The sequence below is a fragment of the Pneumocystis jirovecii genome, assembly GCF_001477535.1.
Source record: "Pneumocystis jirovecii RU7 chromosome Unknown supercont1.7, whole genome shotgun sequence".
NCBI lineage: Eukaryota > Fungi > Ascomycota > Pneumocystomycetes > Pneumocystales > Pneumocystaceae > Pneumocystis > Pneumocystis jirovecii.
In genome coordinates, this window is record NW_017264781.1 from 406,297 (window position 1) to 426,051 (window position 19,755).

At 24.5% G+C, this 19,755-nt stretch overlaps 11 protein-coding genes and 1 non-coding gene across 12 annotated transcripts; 6 read left to right on the forward strand and 6 right to left on the reverse strand.

The window, feature by feature from the left end:
* Nucleotides 1–219: 219 nt before the first annotated feature.
* T551_01839 (deoxyhypusine synthase) lies at nucleotides 220–1,341 on the forward strand (the record flags this gene model as incomplete). The annotated part of the gene is made up of 2 exons (XM_018374102.1): nucleotides 220–441; nucleotides 487–1,341. 2 exons carry the CDS (start codon nucleotides 220–222, stop codon nucleotides 1,339–1,341), a joined length of 1,077 nt encoding a protein of 358 aa, XP_018229847.1.
* Nucleotides 1,342–2,178: 837 nt separating this feature from the next.
* Nucleotides 2,179–4,441, reverse strand: T551_01840 (uncharacterized protein; the record flags this gene model as incomplete). The annotated part of the gene is made up of 2 exons (XM_018374103.1): nucleotides 2,179–4,291; nucleotides 4,341–4,441. The coding sequence occupies 2 exons, from the start codon at nucleotides 4,439–4,441 to the stop codon at nucleotides 2,179–2,181; spliced, it is 2,214 nt and encodes a 737-aa protein (XP_018229848.1).
* Nucleotides 4,442–5,205: 764 nt separating this feature from the next.
* Nucleotides 5,206–6,910, reverse strand: T551_01841 (uncharacterized protein; the record flags this gene model as incomplete). The annotated part of the gene is made up of 6 exons (XM_018374104.1): nucleotides 5,206–5,586; nucleotides 5,636–6,128; nucleotides 6,171–6,648; nucleotides 6,689–6,783; nucleotides 6,829–6,857; nucleotides 6,905–6,910. 6 exons carry the CDS (start codon nucleotides 6,908–6,910, stop codon nucleotides 5,206–5,208), a joined length of 1,482 nt encoding a protein of 493 aa, XP_018229849.1.
* Nucleotides 6,911–6,971: 61 nt separating this feature from the next.
* T551_01842 (uncharacterized protein) lies at nucleotides 6,972–7,648 on the forward strand (the record flags this gene model as incomplete). The annotated part of the gene is made up of 3 exons (XM_018374105.1): nucleotides 6,972–6,977; nucleotides 7,028–7,127; nucleotides 7,182–7,648. 3 exons carry the CDS (start codon nucleotides 6,972–6,974, stop codon nucleotides 7,646–7,648), a joined length of 573 nt encoding a protein of 190 aa, XP_018229850.1.
* A 445-nt stretch (nucleotides 7,649–8,093) lies between these two features.
* On the forward strand, nucleotides 8,094–10,719 carry T551_01843 (uncharacterized protein; the record flags this gene model as incomplete). Its single annotated transcript, XM_018374106.1, has 9 exons — nucleotides 8,094–8,246; nucleotides 8,295–8,398; nucleotides 8,543–8,788; nucleotides 8,832–9,611; nucleotides 9,660–9,820; nucleotides 9,865–10,197; nucleotides 10,241–10,348; nucleotides 10,390–10,476; nucleotides 10,523–10,719. 9 exons carry the CDS (start codon nucleotides 8,094–8,096, stop codon nucleotides 10,717–10,719), a joined length of 2,169 nt encoding a protein of 722 aa, XP_018229851.1.
* Nucleotides 10,720–10,942: 223 nt separating this feature from the next.
* Nucleotides 10,943–12,323, reverse strand: T551_01844 (uncharacterized protein; the record flags this gene model as incomplete). Its single annotated transcript, XM_018374107.1, has 3 exons — nucleotides 10,943–11,177; nucleotides 11,221–11,971; nucleotides 12,017–12,323. The coding sequence occupies 3 exons, from the start codon at nucleotides 12,321–12,323 to the stop codon at nucleotides 10,943–10,945; spliced, it is 1,293 nt and encodes a 430-aa protein (XP_018229852.1).
* Nucleotides 12,324–12,648: 325 nt separating this feature from the next.
* T551_01845 (uncharacterized protein) lies at nucleotides 12,649–13,513 on the reverse strand (the record flags this gene model as incomplete). Its single annotated transcript, XM_018374108.1, has 5 exons — nucleotides 12,649–12,889; nucleotides 12,931–13,003; nucleotides 13,067–13,257; nucleotides 13,303–13,428; nucleotides 13,479–13,513. 5 exons carry the CDS (start codon nucleotides 13,511–13,513, stop codon nucleotides 12,649–12,651), a joined length of 666 nt encoding a protein of 221 aa, XP_018229853.1.
* Nucleotides 13,514–13,727: 214 nt separating this feature from the next.
* On the forward strand, nucleotides 13,728–13,799 carry T551_05018. The gene has a single exon. It is a non-coding gene; the product is annotated as a tRNA-Pro (tRNA).
* A 240-nt stretch (nucleotides 13,800–14,039) lies between these two features.
* On the forward strand, nucleotides 14,040–16,063 carry T551_01846 (ribosomal RNA small subunit methyltransferase B; the record flags this gene model as incomplete). Its single annotated transcript, XM_018374109.1, has 6 exons — nucleotides 14,040–14,507; nucleotides 14,557–14,829; nucleotides 14,869–15,046; nucleotides 15,091–15,461; nucleotides 15,503–15,801; nucleotides 15,847–16,063. 6 exons carry the CDS (start codon nucleotides 14,040–14,042, stop codon nucleotides 16,061–16,063), a joined length of 1,806 nt encoding a protein of 601 aa, XP_018229854.1.
* A 194-nt stretch (nucleotides 16,064–16,257) lies between these two features.
* T551_01847 (ribosomal protein L37a) lies at nucleotides 16,258–16,636 on the reverse strand (the record flags this gene model as incomplete). Its single annotated transcript, XM_018374110.1, has 3 exons — nucleotides 16,258–16,321; nucleotides 16,365–16,558; nucleotides 16,616–16,636. The coding sequence occupies 3 exons, from the start codon at nucleotides 16,634–16,636 to the stop codon at nucleotides 16,258–16,260; spliced, it is 279 nt and encodes a 92-aa protein (XP_018229855.1).
* Nucleotides 16,637–16,816: 180 nt separating this feature from the next.
* On the reverse strand, nucleotides 16,817–18,265 carry T551_01848 (tRNA 1-methyladenosine methyltransferase subunit GCD10; the record flags this gene model as incomplete). The annotated part of the gene is made up of 5 exons (XM_018374111.1): nucleotides 16,817–17,129; nucleotides 17,171–17,751; nucleotides 17,796–17,902; nucleotides 17,946–18,073; nucleotides 18,123–18,265. The coding sequence occupies 5 exons, from the start codon at nucleotides 18,263–18,265 to the stop codon at nucleotides 16,817–16,819; spliced, it is 1,272 nt and encodes a 423-aa protein (XP_018229856.1).
* Nucleotides 18,266–18,447: 182 nt separating this feature from the next.
* Nucleotides 18,448–19,707, forward strand: T551_01849 (DNA repair protein; the record flags this gene model as incomplete). Its single annotated transcript, XM_018374112.1, has 8 exons — nucleotides 18,448–18,543; nucleotides 18,651–18,705; nucleotides 18,750–18,824; nucleotides 18,871–18,987; nucleotides 19,030–19,190; nucleotides 19,232–19,250; nucleotides 19,297–19,509; nucleotides 19,550–19,707. 8 exons carry the CDS (start codon nucleotides 18,448–18,450, stop codon nucleotides 19,705–19,707), a joined length of 894 nt encoding a protein of 297 aa, XP_018229857.1.
* Nucleotides 19,708–19,755: the final 48 nt, after the last annotated feature.

Below are 19,755 nucleotides of genomic sequence, written 5' to 3' on the forward strand. Positions count from 1 at the left end.
ATTAAGCCTGAGTTTCTTTATTTTCAATAATTATAATAAATATCTTAACAATAAATTTATTAGTATTATTTTAAAAATATTTTTAGTGCTTTGAAGATTTATATTCAAAATTTTTAATCGAGTATATTAAAAAATCATGAAAAAATCTTTAGTCTATAAAATCAAATAAATAACACATTATTAGAATATTTTTTAATATATTTTTGATATTTTTAAGATATGAATAAGGATATTGAAGTAGCTAAGGCATCTGTCTTGGTTTACTCTGAACCTATTTTAGACAATGCAGTAAAAGTGATAGGACTTGATCATAACAAATATCCTACTCATAAAGACACAGGAATGACTAGTCTTACTATAGAGGATTTAATAAAGTCTATGTATACTACAGGATTTCAAGCAACTAATCTTGCATTAGCAGTAGACATTATAAATCAGATGGTATATTATATGGCTTTTTAAGATATTTAATGAGATATTTTGTAGAGGAACTGGAGACCATCTGAAGAAGAAGAAGAAGAAGAATATTTTGAAAAAAAAGAAGAAACAAGATGTACTATTTTTCTCGGTTACACGTCTAATTTAGTTTCATCGGGTGTAAGAGAATCTATTCGGTATTTGCTTCAGCATAAGAAAGTTTCATGTGTTGTTACGACAGCTGGAGGAATAGAAGAGGATATTATTAAATGTCTTGATGATACATATTTAGGGGAATTTGAACTTAATGGATCTGATCTTAGAAAAAAAGGAATCAATCGGATTGGAAATCTTTTAATACCTAATAACAATTATTGTAAATTTGAGGACTGGATAATACCTATTTTCGATGATTTGTTGGAGGAGCAAAAGAGTAAAAACAAAATATGGACGCCATGTTCTATAATTCATCGTCTCGGAAAAGAAATAAATAATGAAGAAAGTATATGTTATTGGGCATATAAGAATCAGATACCTATCTTTTGCCCTGCATTAACTGATGGTTCTTTGGGAGATATGATATATTTTCATTCTTTTCAGAATCCAGGATTGATTGTAGATATCGCTGCTGATATTAAACTAATTAATACAATATCTGTTAGGGCGAAATGTACGGGAATGATTATTCTTGGTGGAGGAGTAGTTAAACATCATATAGCAAATGCTAATTTAATGAGAAATGGAGCAGATTATGCTGTTTACATAAATACTGGGCAAGAATTTGATGGAAGTGATAGTGGTGCTAGACCTGATGAAGCTGTTAGCTGGGGGAAAATCAAGCCAAATGCTAAGATGATAAAGTTATACACGGATGCAAGTATAGTGTTTCCTATGATTGTAGCTGCCACATTTGCAAAAGATTGAACATATTTTTAGAATAACCATTTTGCCATATATATATATATATATATATCATATTAAAAACTCATAAAATCGAAATTTTTAATTTTTAAGTACAAACTAGTATATTCAATGGATTCATTTAAAATGGTATAGTAACAAAATTGATTTTTAACGCTTTTATTTTTTTTATTAAATTTGATAAATTTTTATAATTTTTGGTAAATCTTGGTAAATCTTTTTTTTAATTTTTTAAAGAAAATTGATAATTATTTAATCAAATAATATTAAATACGTATAAAAATATTTTTAAAAAAATAACCATTAAAGAATATAAAAATTTTAATATAAATATATTATATGAATATCTAATACAGAATTTGTAAAAACTTTCATTTTTTTCTAATAAAATATATTAATAAAATATATACTTAATATCTCTAAAGATAAAAATATTTAATATTTTAAAGTTAATTTTTTTTTATAAATATACTTAAATTTACTTATTTTTAAAAACTAAAATAAATTAACAATAGCTTATAAAATAATCATTTATTAAAATTATTTAAAAATTAGAACTATTATTATACATTTATATTTAATAAGTTTCAATATTTTAAACCACACTTTAAAAACTTATGAAATCTATATTTTCAAAAATTAACCTTAAATTTCAAATATTTCTCATAAACTAAATTTATACTTTTTAAAAAGATTATATAATAATTTTTTTAGTATTTCTAGACTTCTCAAATGCTTCAATTTTTAATTATAATTTTAAGCATTCTAATTCCTTTAATATAAAAAATATTTTACAATTTCATATTCTTTTTTAAAGTAGTTATATAGAAATTATTCTCTTTAATCATCATCCATATCATCGTTTATTACACTAGGCTGAAGATCTGCTAAGAGAGAAGATGCTTTAACTTTCTCCATTTTTCTTGACGAACGACCTCTGCCTTTTCTTTTTGCTTTATCAGAATTCCTTGAGATTACTAAGCTTTTATAATTTTCTTGTTTTTTTGTGCGATAATAATGCAAAACACATTGAGAAATAGTCTTATTTGGAATATTAGAAGCAATTAAGCCAAAGTTTTTTTGAGGATATTTAATAAATAATTGTTTAAAAAGTTCATGCTCTTCTACTGTCCAAACATCTATCCATGTGGGATAATGGAAAGAAGAAATAGGATCTTCTACTATTCCATTTCTATCATCATATTGATACTTAATAGTTTCACTAAGATTTGAAATCATAGGAGGTATCACTGCAGCGCGAGAAACCCGATCATCTTCTACTCCTAATTTAGCTATAATATCTTCGAAATCTGCATCCGATCTAACAAAATCACCATAATTTAAACCTTGTCCTCTTCTAAAACTTCTCAACGATAAATTATCTAAATGTGCATCAAAGAATCCAGACCGTTCGTTTTCTTGTTTCTTTGTTTTCTTTATATTATCTAATTTTTCTACTTGAGATTCCCAAGAATTTTGATATTTTTCATACTGTAACTGAAGAATTTTATTTCTTTCAAGCATTTTTTTATTTTTTTGCGAAATATATAAAAACAATAATGGACGTAAACGTTCATGTTTTAATTCGTTTTCTTTAAAAAAAGGGTATTCTTTTAATGAGTCATTATATATCTTAATGTATGAAAATTTAATACAATTCTGCTTCGCCTTTTCCTTGTTTTCAGAATAGATTTTTGAACATAAATTCGTTTCTACATATAAAAAATCACTAATAGACAAAGATCCAGGAAATTTAGTCATAGAGAAAATTGTTTCTTTTTTATCTTCATTATTCAAATTAATAGTTTGCAATTTCCTATTTTCAATTTCATAAAGATGATTTTTACATGTTAATATTGCTTTATCGATTTTTTGTATTTTATTATACACATCTTGAATTAATCCTTTATCATCCTGAGTTAAAAAATCTTTAGATATAATATGATCATTTATTTTATCAGAAACATGTAAAGAAACATTATTAAAGTCAGCCTTTTTTAAATCCATAAATTGAAACCTTTCTTGTATTAATTCGTTAATATTTTCTTTATTTTCAACATGCATAGTTGCAAATTCTTGTGTTTCAGAAAAAAATTTGTGATTATTAGAATTATATCTATTATAGTTTTCAATATCATTAGAAAAAACAGGCGGAGAAAATAGAGGAGATTTAGCCTTATCTTGAAAAGAAACATCTTTAAATTTATGCTCCGAAAACATATCTTTTTTTCCTTCAGAACTTTTATTTAAAGAGTTATTCGAATCAAAAGAAATAGCATGAACATTATTAGGATTCTCAATCATATTCTTTCTTTCTGCTGCACTTATTTTCGAAAAAGCACTTCCATCTGTCTCAATAACTGGACTATTAATAGAAATAGTTTTTAAATCATAATTATCATCTTTTTTACATTCAGAGTGAGATAATTTTTTTGTAGTATTTTTGCCATAAAAACTCTCTTTTTTATCCCAATCTTCCTCTCTAGAAATACCTTTACAATGCATAGTTTCTTTCACAACTCTATTCATTTTTGAAGACTTCATTGGTATATATGAGTTAAAAGGTTGATCATAATATTTATGTACAGAAGTATTATTATTTAAATAAGACTGGTGACCAGAAAATTCTTTTTTATATTCATTTTCATTCATATTTTTTTCATATTTATTCGAATCATGTATATTATTTCTTACTTGTTCTGAAAAACAATCAAGATCCAAATGGTTATGTGTTTGATGTAATGATAAATAAGGATATTTTTCAGGACAATAACTATGAGAAAACGATGAAGAGATACTCTTTCTTTTTCCATGCTGATATAACGGAGCATACGAATATCGTGGTTCTCGAGGAATTGTATTTGGACATGAACTAAATCGTTGATTATGTTTTTCTAGTTGATAACTCTGATGTGATAAAGACCGATGTCTTTTCGAAAAAAGTCTTTCATTTCTTTAAGAAAAGAATTTAGTTATTATAATAAATATTGAATAATATATACCTATTTTCAGCCGTTCTATTTTCTCGATTATACAATGTATTGTTTTGAAAGGATTCATGGTCTTTCTCTGATTTTTTCTCCATTACATTGCCATTAACCATGTAGATTCATTAAGAATACTAAAATTAAGTAAAATAATATTTTTTAGGTTTTTTTTTCCATTTTTAATTTTATATAACGTATCATCGAAAACTTTTTAAGATTTATAAAGAACTTAAATAATATTGTTACAAATATCTAAAAATAATATATTTTTATATTTTTATTACATTTTGACTCGATATTTAAATATTTATTTGAAAATAAATTTAAAATAACCGTAAGTAAAATTTAAAAATATTAACGTGTAAATTATTATATTACAAATATTTAAATAAGTTTATTTTAATATTATATTTTGAAATGAAAATTTTCGCTGATTTAGATATTATGAATAATATTTATTATTTATATTTTATTTGTTTATTTATAAGATAAATTGTATATTAAATAAATTATATAAAATCAATTTTCAAATATTAATAGTTGAATAAGACTTCATATATGATATATAAAAGTTAAGTTTGAATATATTTTCAACATATTTTAACATAAAAAAATTAAATAAACCCCATTAAATATAATATTCAAAATTAAATTATAACATATTCCTACAAATTAATTATTCCGTATCTTTAGCTAATCATAAATAACTATTTTGATTAAGTCTAAATCCTTTTAAATTTTTAAAAATTATTAATATGTATATGTGTAAAATAAATTCTATATATTAAAATTAATAAAAAATTTCAATAATATTTTAATATAGTTGAGTATAAAGTTTATTAAAAATGTAGATAATTTATTATAATTTTTAAAATTTATTTTATAAATTTGATTTATAACCTTTATAATTTAGTTTAAAGCTTTTTGATATTTCACTATTTTTTTTTTTCATTTTTTCTTCAGATATAGCCTTTTCTTTCCTCTCTCTAGGATCAATTATTTCAAAATCTTCTTCTGCTTTTTTTGCACTATATGTATAATCCTTTCCAAGTTTATCTTTAGCAAAAACAAGTTTTTTTGCAAACCAATCACTATTATTTTCTTCAGGTAAATCATTGTGCTCTCCTAATCTATCAAAGCATGAAAAACATCCAGGAATGCCATGTAATTCACATGCATCCTTTTCTTCATCATCTTCTTCTACTTCAATGCAGTCTTTGGATGAAATCCTAGACTGAAACAATGAAAGCTTAGCAAGAGTCTATATCATAATTATATTTAAAACATTATTAATTAAAGTTGTTAAATACCTCTTCTTCTCTTCTTTTTATTGATTTTCCTTTTCCTCCAACAATAGCTTTTTCTGAAGCTTTATAGCGTTCTCTTTCTTTTTCTAAGTAAGAAAACAATTTTTCCTTTTCATTTTTTTCTTTGTCTAAATACTCATTTTTTTTTTTTCCCATATTTTTAATATCCTTCTTTAGAATTTCTATTTGCGCTTGAATTTCATCTATTTTTATTTTTTTAGAATCAGATGATTTTTTTTTTTCTGATAATTCTGCAATGAAACTAGATAAATTTGAAGAACCTACTGTTTTCGTTTCAGAATTCTTTATATTAATAACAGGATGTCCATTTTTTTCAATTTTATCAGATGAATCATGTCTTCTTTTAATACTTGTAGTAACTGCAGAAAGCTCTGATAATTTTGAATCATTTCCTATATCGTGGCTACTTTTAAGTTTAAATTCTTTACATTCACTAGTATCAACTTCATCTTCAAAGCTCAACAATGTTTTGTTCCTTAAAAAAATTAGTTATATTAACAAATTTATAAATATAAACTTTTTTATTTTATTTTTAGATTCTTGCTTTGATGTCATAAGTGATTCTATTTGATTTTTCCTTTCTTTTTCTGTAATTCTAGGGAAAATATTATTAAATGGATTTAATAAAATTTCTACAGAAATAATTTTAGGAGGATATAAGGGTCTTTCATTTTTATCAATCTCTAATTCTGCCATTTTCAATACGTTATATATACTATCCCCAACAATCCTCCCAAAAAGAGTATTTTTCCCTTGTAATTCAGGCGTGGGTGATAATGTAATAAAAAACTGAGAACCATTATCATTTTTACCACTATTAGCCATTCCAACAAGACCTCTTCTATTATATCTTAAGCGTGAATGAAATTCATCAGAAAAAGGTTCATCCCATATAGACTGCCCACCCATACCTGTACCCGTTGGATCACCTCCCTGGATAATAAATCCTGGAACAAGTCTATGAAAAATAGTATTATTGTAATATCCTTCCATACCTATTACTAGTAAGATAGATTAAAAATATATCAATTTTACATAGTTGAATGAAATTTCTGCATGCTTTAGGGATCTCTTTACCCCATAATTCAATTTCTATATTACCTTTATTTGTATTAATACAAACTTTACCACTATCAAATTAGTCTCATAGTTTAAAGAGATATTGTAAAATATACTTTGTATATGGTTCTTGACTATAAACTTGCTGTTTTAATTAGTCATTGGTCTACAAGAATTTTTGGAAATATTTACAGCCATAATTTTTTTAATTTTCGAACAGCTTACAAAGGATTAAAAATTAGAAATTTTTATAATAGCAATGCCAGTAATAGCAATATAAGTATCTTTGATAAAATATTTATAAAATTTCAATAGGCTTATCATTCATCATTTATAAATGATACAGACTTTCAGCAAGTATGTGGATTTGCTATTCTTCCTTTAAAAACAAGGTTTAAAGGACCTTCACAAATTAGTAAATATAAAACTTTTTTCTAATTATTTGAATTTTCTAATTAATTTTTGGTAGTTAATGAACCTACATTAGATATCATTGATGAATCTATTGAACTTTTCCGTGCAAATTGTTTTTTTAGGAATTTTGAAATCAAAGGACCAGCAGATCGTACACTAATATATGGAATTCTTTTTATTTCAGATTGTTTAAACAAACTTTCTCGTACGAATTGCACTAAAAATGATGCAATTAAATTACTTAATATTTTCTCTCTTGAGAATTTTACTATACCAGGGGATTCAGGATTTCCTTTCAATTCTTTATATGCATCGCCTTCAAATGAATTTGAATCAGGCTTATATTATACATATTCTTTATTTATAATAACTTTACTAGATTTTTTAAGGCAATATCTTTCTCAGTTTCGTCAAGAATTAGCTTTAAGACTCATAGATCGTGTTTATATAGACTCTGATAGACCAAACAAATGGTGGCTATGTTTTAGTAAAAGAAAATTTATGAATAAAACATTATCTTGATTATATTACTACAGAAAACAAAAGTAATTTAGTTTTTTATTTTTATATTTACATAAAAAATGATAAATATATTATCTTTTTTTACTGAAAATATTTTTAAGCTGTTTACAAAAATATTTACTTGGCATATTTTCATAAATACTAACAAAAATGAAAACAAATACATTATATATATTTGTATCTTATTCTTTTAAAATTAGTATAATTATTTCCTTTTAAATTCCATATTTGAGAAATATTATAACATATATTTAATAAAAAATCTATAGAATCTATTTAATGTGCGTTGTATTGTAAAGATTGGCAATGTGTTAATCAAAAGTTTTATTGTTAATATATCATATTTTATTTCGATATTAATCTTTGCGAAAACCTATTTTAATCTTTAAAAAATAAAGCTTTTCTATATATCTCCCTGTTAAAGTCTAGGGCTCTATTTTGAAAAATGTTATTTCGGAATAATGATGAGGAGCAAAATAACAGCAAAGAAAATACAGCAGAATATACTCTTCAAGGTGTTATTCATTTTTTACAGACAGAAGCGCATCGTTATCAACGAGATAGAAACAATTGGGAAATTGAATATGCAGAAATGAAAGTATATGAATAGTTTTTAAAGATTTATTCCTAAAAGTTTTATTTTTAGGCAAGAATTGCAAAGCTAGAAGGTGAACAAAAAAGTTTTGACAAGTTAAAAGATCTATATTTAAAAAGAATAAAAATGCTAGAAAATTCCCTTGAAAAAGAAAGGTAGTATTTATGTTCCTCTAAATTATTTAAGTAAATTGTTAAAATTATATTATTTTGCTTAATTTGACCAAATAATTTTAAAATTGATTATTTAAAAATTTATATTTAATTTTTTATATATTTTGATTCTAACAACAGTTATAGAGTAAAATTAAAAATTATTTCATCCTCTGTTCGCAGTTATACTTCACATAATGTTCCGACTCAAACATCATCTAAAACAAAAAATAATAAATCAGGAAGTCAAGAGAAAATAGCTGAATCAAGTAAAATAGCTGCATATACGGATACTGAATTATTTTCTAAATTATTTTCTGATACCATTCAAGTGTCTCAAGAAATTTTACAGCAATCAAATAAAAGAGCAAAAAGTTTACAATTTTTAGAGAAGTAGGTATTTAATTTTAATAATACAGTATACTTATTTCTACAGATGTCTTCAAGAAATCAATTATCTTATTAATTCTCAACCAAATATATCGGAATATATTCCTGTTTTATGTCAACCAAATTCTATTCAGCCATATATTCCATTGCATAATAATCATGCACTAGCACCAATATTATCATCAGTAAATACAGAATTACCGTCTCGGCTAGATAAAGATATTTTATCTACTGAAAATATAAAAATATCGTCAGATCAGTCACAAAAGCCGCAAAACAAATTATTTAATATCTATAATAAAAATAACATAAATAATTTTATTCAGGATAATTATCCATCTAAAATTCATTTAGGGTCGACTATTTTAAACGAACATATTTATGGGGAAGAAAATAAAAAAAATATTTATAATTATAATAACGAATTATTATTGCCGGGTTTAGTATCTACGCCTTCAAATAAAGCAATTGAAGTCAATCAAAAGGAAGATATAGTGTGTCAGAGAAATGAGGATCGAACATCATTTGATAAATCTAAGTCATCTTTCAATTTACTATCATCTCGGGAACATATGCTTATAAATACTAAAAATAGCAGCTGGGATTTTCATGATAATAGTGTACTTGATGAAAAAATCGATGAAAATAACCAAGATAAATATACTAGATGGAAAACTAAATTTGCTTTAAAAAATCATTTAGCTAGTATAAGATCTGTTTCAATGTCTAAAAACGAAAATTCAGGTTATGCAAGTATGGCAACATGTGGTGATGATTCACTTGTCAAATTTTGGAGATTGCCAATAAATAATAAAAAAACTCAAAAGTATTGTTTTATTATATTACTATAAAATACTTATATTTTTTATATTAGTCAAGATATTGTTCCTCAGATTACCTATAGAGGTCATTCGGGAATAGTAACTAATGTTTGTATTGCAGTTGAAGTTAATAAAATTTTCAGTGCGGGAGTTGATTCTACTATTAGATGTTGGAAAATACCTGAATTACAACGTAATATTTATGCACCGATAGGTATTGTGAAAAGATTATAATAATATGGCTATAACATATTAAAGATGATTGTATTTTCCCAAACATATTTACAGGACACTCAAATGCTGTTTGGGATTTATCTTTTCAACCCATATTAAATATATTAGCGTCAATTTCTGCAGATGGAACCATTAAACTCTGGAATACTAACTGTATTGATTCATCACCTCTTCTTTCTACATTAAACTTTTATGGAAATGATTTAACTAAATCATCTTCTATTGTTCCAACTAGTATAACTTTTTTAGATAATGATAAAAAAAAAATTGCAGTATCATGGAACAATGCAGTGATTAAAATATATGATACAGAAGTAGGAAAGAGTGTATTAGAATTAAAGAATGATGAAATTTATGGTAAAATCTTTAATGTCAGATACCTTTAACTATAATTACATAGATGGAACTAATAATACTCAAATTAACAAAATCATAACACACCTTAAAGGAAACGTGTTAATTTCTGGTCATGAAAATAAATATATTCGTTTTTATGATATAAATTCTGGTATTATAACATATTTATCTCAGGCATCTAATATTATTAAGCACAATGTACATATTCAATGCTCGCACATCTAGATGCAATTTCATCTTTAGATATTTCTCCAGATGATAAAGTTTTAGTTTCAGCGGGTAATAGTTTTGTCTTATGTACTATAAAAATATTCATATATAATAGGTCATGATGCTTCTGTTAGATTCTGGGATATGCAATCACCTCAAACTTGTATTCAAGAAATTTCAAATCATCATATAAAAGCGCAAGAGGGCGTTAATGATATTTCATGGTGGTATGGAAATGATAATACTAATCAATTAGAATATATAACAAGTGTTGGTGGAGATGGCATAATAAAAGTAAATACAAAAAGTTAAAATATATAAAATAGTGTATTTGTAGAACACGACGAAATATTGTTTTATAAATCATTATATTTTAAAAAGGTAATATTAATGAATCTACTTTTAATTGAGAAATATCTTCATCATCATAAATATTTTATTCGTTGATCATATATATAATAATGACAATAACAAAAGGATTCGATATCGTACCTATGAAAATACTAATATGAGTTTTCATTTTATGTTTTTGCATTTAAAATATAATGCATTTTTTTTCTTTGTGTAAATGTTCATTTAGCTCTTGAAGAGATCCAGAAGAGTTTCTTCTTTTCCAGTTTGGTATTAAAATATTGTCTGATTTACTTTTTTTTTGCTTATGTTTATTTAAAATTTTAGATTTTTTATATTTTTGTGATCTAGAAAGATGATATACCCAATTCTCTTTTTGTTGGTCTTCTATCAACTGCATATTTAAAGCAAAAGCAAAACTTTAAAAATTAGATATTATTAAAATTGAGTTTAGAAAATTACTCATTTTCTATTTCAGATAGGTCATTACATAAAAGATTTTGAGGAATAAATTCTGAACTAAAATATGAAAACGTTTCTAAAGATTTCCATACAACTTTGTCATAATCTTTATAGTCAAAATCCGTTACAAGTGTATAAAGTTCTCCTGTTTGATAATGTGAATATAATAAAGAAAAATGTAAATTATAAAATAGTATAGATAATTTTCCTGGAGACAAAATTGATCGTAAAACTGTTAGGCCATGAGGTGTTAAACAATTGGAATATGAACATAAAAATCGATTTAATAATTGACCTTCGGAATTTTTTTTTTCATCAAAAAATTCTGAATTTTTATTTCCCAAAAATTCTTTCATAGAAGTTATTTTTTCTAAAGCATTTTTATATGTCTCTACTTTAATAACACTATCATAAACATCTTGCCCATCTTCTTGAATACTAGGAAGCCATCCATGTAAAAGTTGTATTTTTAAAGCAGAAAATATCTTAGTTTCTTGACTGTCAAATTGTAAGGAATCTTTGAAACAAGGATTTACATTTAAATCTTTATGCAAATATGGCAAATGAGAAAGAACATCATCCAAGTTCTCTTCAGAAACGTTTGAAACAATATAATCCGCAATAATACTAAGTAAAGAACTTGCAAAAATTTGGGAATTATTTGCTGAAAGATGACCGGGTAAAAGATCCTTTAAAGAATTTTGAAGGATAATTAAATTTGCTAAAGCAATTATTGGACATGGACCACTTTCTAAAACAAAAGTATTAATTGTTATTATTATTTTTAAAAAATTACCATTTTGACAAACAATTGTTCTTTGTATAGTTAACCCTGTCATTACATCATACCAATTAATTATTTTTGTATAATAATATATGTTATCTAAATTACCAAATTTACTATCATTTACATCATTTTTTTTATTTTTAGTAGAATATACTTGGTTTGAAGTTATTTCTAAATCATTTATTTGATCAAATTTATTTATTAATTCTTTATTTTTTTTTAAAGTTTCAGAGTTTAAAGCTTCAATCTCATAACTTCCTATATTTTCATCATCACTTTGAATATTAGTTTTAGAGTAATTATTTCTAGAAATCATTGAAAGTTAAAATCTCGATAAACATAATTTAGAAACATAAAAAAGTTTTAAAGAAATATAAAAGATAAAAACATTTAGTAATTACACTTAAACATAGTTCTTAGTATGTAAACTATTATACTGTAAATAATACTTAAATACGAAAAATATTCTACAGAAATATTATAAAAATCAGTATAATTTTATAAAACTTTGTGCATAAATTTAAATTTAAAACAAAAAATACACAATAATAATATACCACCTATGAAGATAAAAAATAAATATAACTATTTATATGTATTGAAAATGCAAACCAATATTATATTTTTCTATTTATTATTTGTTATTCATATAAATCAGAGCCACCATATAATAAAAATGAAACCTCTCCAACGGGTAAATCAATAACAGCATCACTTGTTGATTTTATATTTACGGTATTTGAAATCTTAGCATAAGAATCAGTTATACATTCTATTTGATTAAATTTCGGTGTTAACACTTTAATATTATAGCCTATTAGAGCAAAATAGATATAAATAATAGTAACTATAAAATATGAGGGAAGAGTCAAAGACCATAACCTTATTGATTCAACTAAGCTTAGTACAAATGATCCATCTACCTTTCCGGATAATATGTAATTCCAATAGCATCAAGAACTGATACAGGAAAATAGCTCCAAATAATATAAATACCTAGTACACGTAAGGATAATTTTGAACCATATGATTAAAATTTTTAATATAATTTTCAATCACTTAACATGATTTGCATACCAAAAATTATTGTGCTTCCCAAATATAAAGCAAATCCATAATATTCATAAGTCGGTACTTTTGCTGTTAACGGATATTTATTTACAAAGCCATTTCCTTGTATTCTATTTAAACTTTCATTATCTGAAGATTCTGGTGTGGTTGATAAGTGTATTGATGTTCGGAAATGATCCCTTGTATCATAAATATTTTAATGAATAAAAACATATCGTATTTACATAAATGATAGCGGTGCTAATGGTACTAAATGCTGTTCATATAGTAATGGATTAAAAATTGAGTTTTCAACTGCTGTTATAGGTTGTAAAATTGAGTTATATGAATGTGATCGTTTCAAAAAAAACCTATATCTTTTTAGAAATCAAAAACTATAATTATAAACTCTTATTCTAACTGCTTGGAATGCCGTCTCCCGTCTATCTTTTTCATTTCTCAATTTAATTATATAATATTGTTCGATTTGATTAGAAATATTAAAATATACCAATAACTTTTTTCTTTTTTATTTAGCTGTAAGTTTTTTAATTTTATTAAAATTGTTAAAGTTAATCAAAATTTTAGTATAATTTATTTTATCATTAAATATTTGATAAATTCTTATAAATTATTAAATATATATTATTTTTAAAATAGGTTCTATTATGGCTTCATGGTGTAGAGGTAGCATACATGCTTTGGGTGCATGTGGTCGGGGGTTCGAACCCCCCTGGAGCCCAATATTAATTTCTGGAACGGTTTGAATGAAGTTTTATATTTTGAAAAAAAAAAGTTTTTAGATAAAATTTAATTAGATTGCTTAAAGGAATTCTTATTAAAGCATTAAGATTTCAGTTTTTCATTAAAATATTATTTCTTAATGTTTTAAATAAAAATTATTTTTAAAGGCTTTTAAAATTTTATAAAATCTACTTTTTATTTACTTTTTATTGAAAAACCTTAGAAAATAAGAAAGAAGATGGGTAGAAGGCAGCGTAATAAACAAGGTGTACCATCATTGAATGAATTTATTAAAGAACATAAAGAAACTCAGAATAAAGAGAAAATATACAATAATAAACGTAAATTTAATGATCAAAAAGATGAGAAGTTTATATGGAAAAAGCAAAAATCTAAAGCATCATCAGAGTATGGGGATGGTGGAACAAAAAAAAAATTATTACAAAATAAAAAAACGAAAAACAAGCAGAAAAAGTATTCAAAAAATGAGTCATCTGTTAGCGATTTTACTAATACTTGTAATGATTTTGAGAATTTTTCACTTGATTCCAAGGTTTCAAACTTAGAAGAAATAGAGGATTTTTCGAATAGTGATAATAACGAAAATTCTTATCAGGAAACAGCATTTAATAATTATAAAAATGAAGTATCAGATTCTTTAGTCACCCGGTCTGTAAATATGATAATAAATACTGAGAAAGAACAAGTAGTTTTTGTTTATTAAATACATATTTTATGTTTCTGATAACTATAAGGTATTAACAAATGGATCGGTTAATGAAAAGCATCATATTTTCCCTTTAATAGATGATAAAAATGATGAAGCAAAAGAACATCATTCTAATCCTCAATTTTTACAAACTAGAATTCAAGAAATTGTTCATATTTTAAATAATTTTAAGGATCTCAGAGAAGAAGATAGAAGCAGGTCTGAATATGTAGAACAGCTTTTAGAAGATATATGTAAATATTATGGATATTCAAGATTTTTAGCAGAAAAGCTTTTTAATATTTTTAATGCTCAAGAGGTAAATATTATTATATGGTGATAAATTATTAATTTTTAGGCTATTGAGTTTTTTGAAGCAAATGAAGTTCCACGACCTGTTACTATTCGGACCAATACATTAAAGACTACTAGGCGTGACCTTATGAATGCGTTGATAAACAGAGGTATGAATTTAGAAGCTATTGAAAAATGGTCAAAAGTTGGTATACAAATATTTGAAAGTCAAGTACCTATAGGTATTAATGTTTTAAAAACGAAAATCATTTCATATTATCTTTAGGTGCAACACCCGAATACCTTTCAGGAAAGTATATGATTCAAGCAGCTTCATCATTTCTTCCTGTTATGGCACTATCTCCTCAGATTAATGAACGAATTCTTGATATCTCAGCTGCTCCTGGAGGAAAAACAGCATATATTGCTGCTCTTCAAAAAAATACTGGAGTAATATTTGCCAATGATTCTTCAAAAGATAGAATAAAAAGTCTTGTGGCAAATATTCATCGTCTGGGGATTAAAAACACAATAGTCTGTAATCATGATGGAAGAGAGTTTCCGAAAGTTATGGGAGGATTTGATAGAGTTTTATTAGATTCCCCATGTAGTGGTACTGGTATAATTTCAAAGGATCAAAGTATAAAAACAAAAAAAGTATTTTCTTTTTTCAAGAAAATTAAATCTAATTATTTAAGACTGAAAAAGATTTTGATATTCTTTCTCATCTTCAACGCCAACTTATTATATCTGCAATTGATTCAGTAGATGCAAATAGTAAAACAGGTGGTTACATTGTTTATTCTACGTGTTCTGTGACTATTGATGAAAATGAAATGGTAATTGATTATGCTTTAAAAAAAAGACCAAATATAAAGCTAGTTGATACCGGATTAAGTTTTGGAATAGATGGTTTTACACGTTTTAGGGATAAAATATTTAATTCTAAAATGAATTTATGTAAAAGATATTATCCTCATATTCATAATTTAGATGGGTAAAAAGTTATTTATAGTTATTTATATATATTTACAATTTATAGATTTTTTGTAGCTAAATTAAAAAAAATAAGTAATAAAATACCAGAACCAAATAAAAGTATAATTAATCATGATAAAAAAATTGTACAAAAATTGGACGATAGTATTGGATTTGATGAATTTAATGAAGAAGATAATAAATTAATAGAGCGAAGCAGAATCAGGCTACTTAAAAAAAAAGGAATTAACCCTAAAAGTAGAAAAAATAGATTAAAATAAAAATTGTAATATTACTTATATTAATATAGTTTTAATATTTAACAAAAACATTAACAAATAGAGAAATATTAACAACTAATACACTATAAATATATATAGTGTACTACAGAAATCCAATCTGTGTATAATATAATGCTGCTTTTTTTATTGCAAATGAGAAATATATTATTCCCTTTTTAGTTCAAAAATTAAGCTTAGGCTTCAGCCATTTCACGTAATCTTCGAATTGTTGATCTAACACTAGCAGCAGTAGTGGTCCTAAAAACATGTAAATATTCTATGTTTTATTCAGAAAACATACGAAATTGTCCATGCTCCTCCAGAAATAACCTTAGAGCATCTTAAACATTTCCATATGCCAACACATTGTCTTTTTACGCTTGTTTTTCCGCAAAAAGTACATAAATATTTAGTATGTTGCTGAATTTCCATTTTTTTAATATCTTTTCGCAATGATGATCCATATCGGGTTCCATATTTTCCAGTAACTCCTACCTATGTTAAAAGTTACAAAAAAGGTTTTTTATAAATGTTATTTATATAAAATTGTACCTTCTTTGTTCTTTTTGACATTTTTTAAAAAATGTTAAACGATAATTTAAAATTTTCTAAAATTACAAAAATTTAGGGCAAATCCCTAAAATTTAGAAATAAAATAATCTATTACTTTTTTTATATAAAATTTTGATTATATTAAATACTATTAAGTTCAACTCCATGCTTAAATATTATATATCAATTTACATTTTAAAATTATTTTTTTCCTAAAGGTTTAAAATTTTCAAAACATGGAAGCACTTTTATTGTAGATAATACGTATCCCATGAAAGCTCTAGAAGTCATAAATGGATGAATTCTGTTACTTAGTGTTTGATATTGTCGATGTCGGATTTCAGAAATTATAGGAGCAAGGATATCATGTGTATTACGTGAAGAAATATAATGAGAAGTTGAAATAAGTACTTCACGATAAGGTGAATATATAATAATAGGACAGGAACCAGCAATAGACGGAATTAAATGTGGTAATATACTTGACGGTTCATATGTTGATGCAATAAAAAGTCTAAAATTTTTAAAATTTGAATTCATAAATAAAAAAATTACCCATCAAATTCACCTTTAGTAAATACTTCAATATTATACATAAGACGTTCATGTATTTTTTTTTTTTTTAAATATTTTTCAACTTGTTTTACTTTCATCATATTTATATTTTTATTTTCAAACTCTAGTTTTTGGTTACGGTCTATAATATCTAACCAATTCAAAGTTAATAAAATATTTTCTTGAATAAGCTTTTCAGGGAGATAATCTTGTCCAAAATATTTGCAACTGTCTAAATTTGGATGTTCGTTCGTATGAATATATATAACCTGACCTGTACGATTCATTCGTTCTAATATTGCTGCCACTAACAATCCAGATGTTTCATCTACAACAATGTATCTCCCATTTGGCTGAACATTTCCCAAATTTAAGATATACGCTATTATTTCGGCTCGTAAATCCATTATTTTCATAAAATTTTTCATTAGTATATGTTCAGAGATTTCCCATATTGTTGGAAAAATAACTGTAAATCCCTTTTGATATTTTTGAATTTTTTTACGTATATATTTATCTTTTGCATATGCTGTTTTTTGATCATATGTTTTGTGTGAAGAAATAATTTTATTTATAATATCCTGTTATTATTTAATAAAAACATATAAAAGAATTTTATTTATACATGCGAACTTAGACATTTATCTTGCTTTAAAAGCATTATTTCATCATAGGTAAGTTGTTGATTAAAAGAATCATCTATTGTTTCTTTATTGTTCGTTATTTCATCTTCTAAAAAATATTAAAAAAACAATGAATAAAATTCTTAAATAACCAATTTCATAAATCTCATTACTTTTTATAATTTTTAATTTATGGTTATATATTTCATATGTAAATCCATATGGATGTCCAATAATATCATTAGTAGAAAATGTCCCAAATTTCCCTAAATTAATTGTCCTAAAATCTCATTAAAATATATTTTAAAAATTTAATATACCATATTTACGTATTTGGTTTTACAACAATAAATTTCAATAATTTTGAAGGAAGCCTTAAAAAAATACATGAATTTGGTTGAATTATTTCTCGTCCAGGATTTTCTTCATCAATAATTGTTTTTAAATCTTGAGCATTTTTACAAACCACCATATATACGAATAACTAATTAATCTCTTAATATCTTTGTAAAATCAGTTGGGTTAAAAACTTAATTCTATAACTACTTTTTTGAAAGTAATCGAAGATATAAGTTAGAGATTTATAAAAATTATAAAAAAAACTTTATAATAAGATTAGATATTTAGAATTAATAATATTATAAATCTAATGGTATGACTATTTTAGATGAATCAGTTAGTACTTTTTTTCCAACAGACATATTACATAGTTCAAATAAATTATTTACACCTCAACAAATAAAATGTATAGTAGATATATATATTTGATAAAGCTAATGTTTATTCTCATAGATATATGTATAGTCTTTGCATTTATATTATTAATAAAAATAACTTCATTTCTTACATATTTATAGGAAGTAAATAAATTAAATGCTAAAAAAAATTTAGAACGACAAAAACAAATTGAAGGTAAGATTAAGAAATATATATTTCAGAAAATTGAAGATTAAAAGGGATTTCTTCAGAAGGTGTAAGAAATCAAAATGAATTTTCATTTTCGAAAATGTTAGAGAATTATATAGAATATGGTATTTTTACTACTTATCAATTTAAATTATAATTAAATATTTGTAGATTTAACAAAAATAAAAGATTATAAAGGAGGGTATATTGTTGAGGAAAAATCTTCTAATGAAGCTCAAAATTCCAAGTTTAATCATGCTATAAGACATAATATTATATTTGATCCACGTATATATTGTACTTTTAATTTTTTATATTAATTACTACAAGCTATTAGCCTTGATCCATCTGAAAATATTAAGTGTGACGAGTGTGGAAGTGTTGAATTAGATTTTCAGCTTTTAAGAGTTTTTAATGCGAGAGTATGTTTTAAATGTAAAAAGGCTTTACCGGATAAGTATAGCCTTTTAACAAAGACTGAATGTAAAAATGTATATTTATAATATATACTATTTTATATTAATTTATTTAGGATTACCTTCTTACAGATTGTAAGTTTTAAAATTTTAATATTTAACATACTGGATAACTTTCAAGCTGAACTTCGTGATATAGAAATACTTCCTCATATGAAGAAAACCAATCCTAGGAAACCTGAATGGGGTCCAATGATGCTTTTTTTACGATACCAAATAGAAGAATTTGCATGGAAAAAATGGGGAGGACCTGAAAAATTAGATATAGAATGGGAGCGAAGAGTTAAAGAAAAAAAAATGAAAAAAGCTTTAAAATTGCAAAAAAAAATAGAAGGTATAATGAAAAATTTAATAAATGCGGACTAAAAATTTAGATCTTAGGAAACGTACCAGAACCAGTCAATATATTGAAAAAATTAAAGGTAAACAGGAAAAGCATATACATAATTTTTCATTACCTGTTACGAATTCTATGGGATTAACGATAAAGAAATGCTCTTGTGGGTTTGAAATAGAAGAAATATTTATGTAATTCATTACAGTATTTATTTACAATTTTATAATATCTAATTTTTTATAC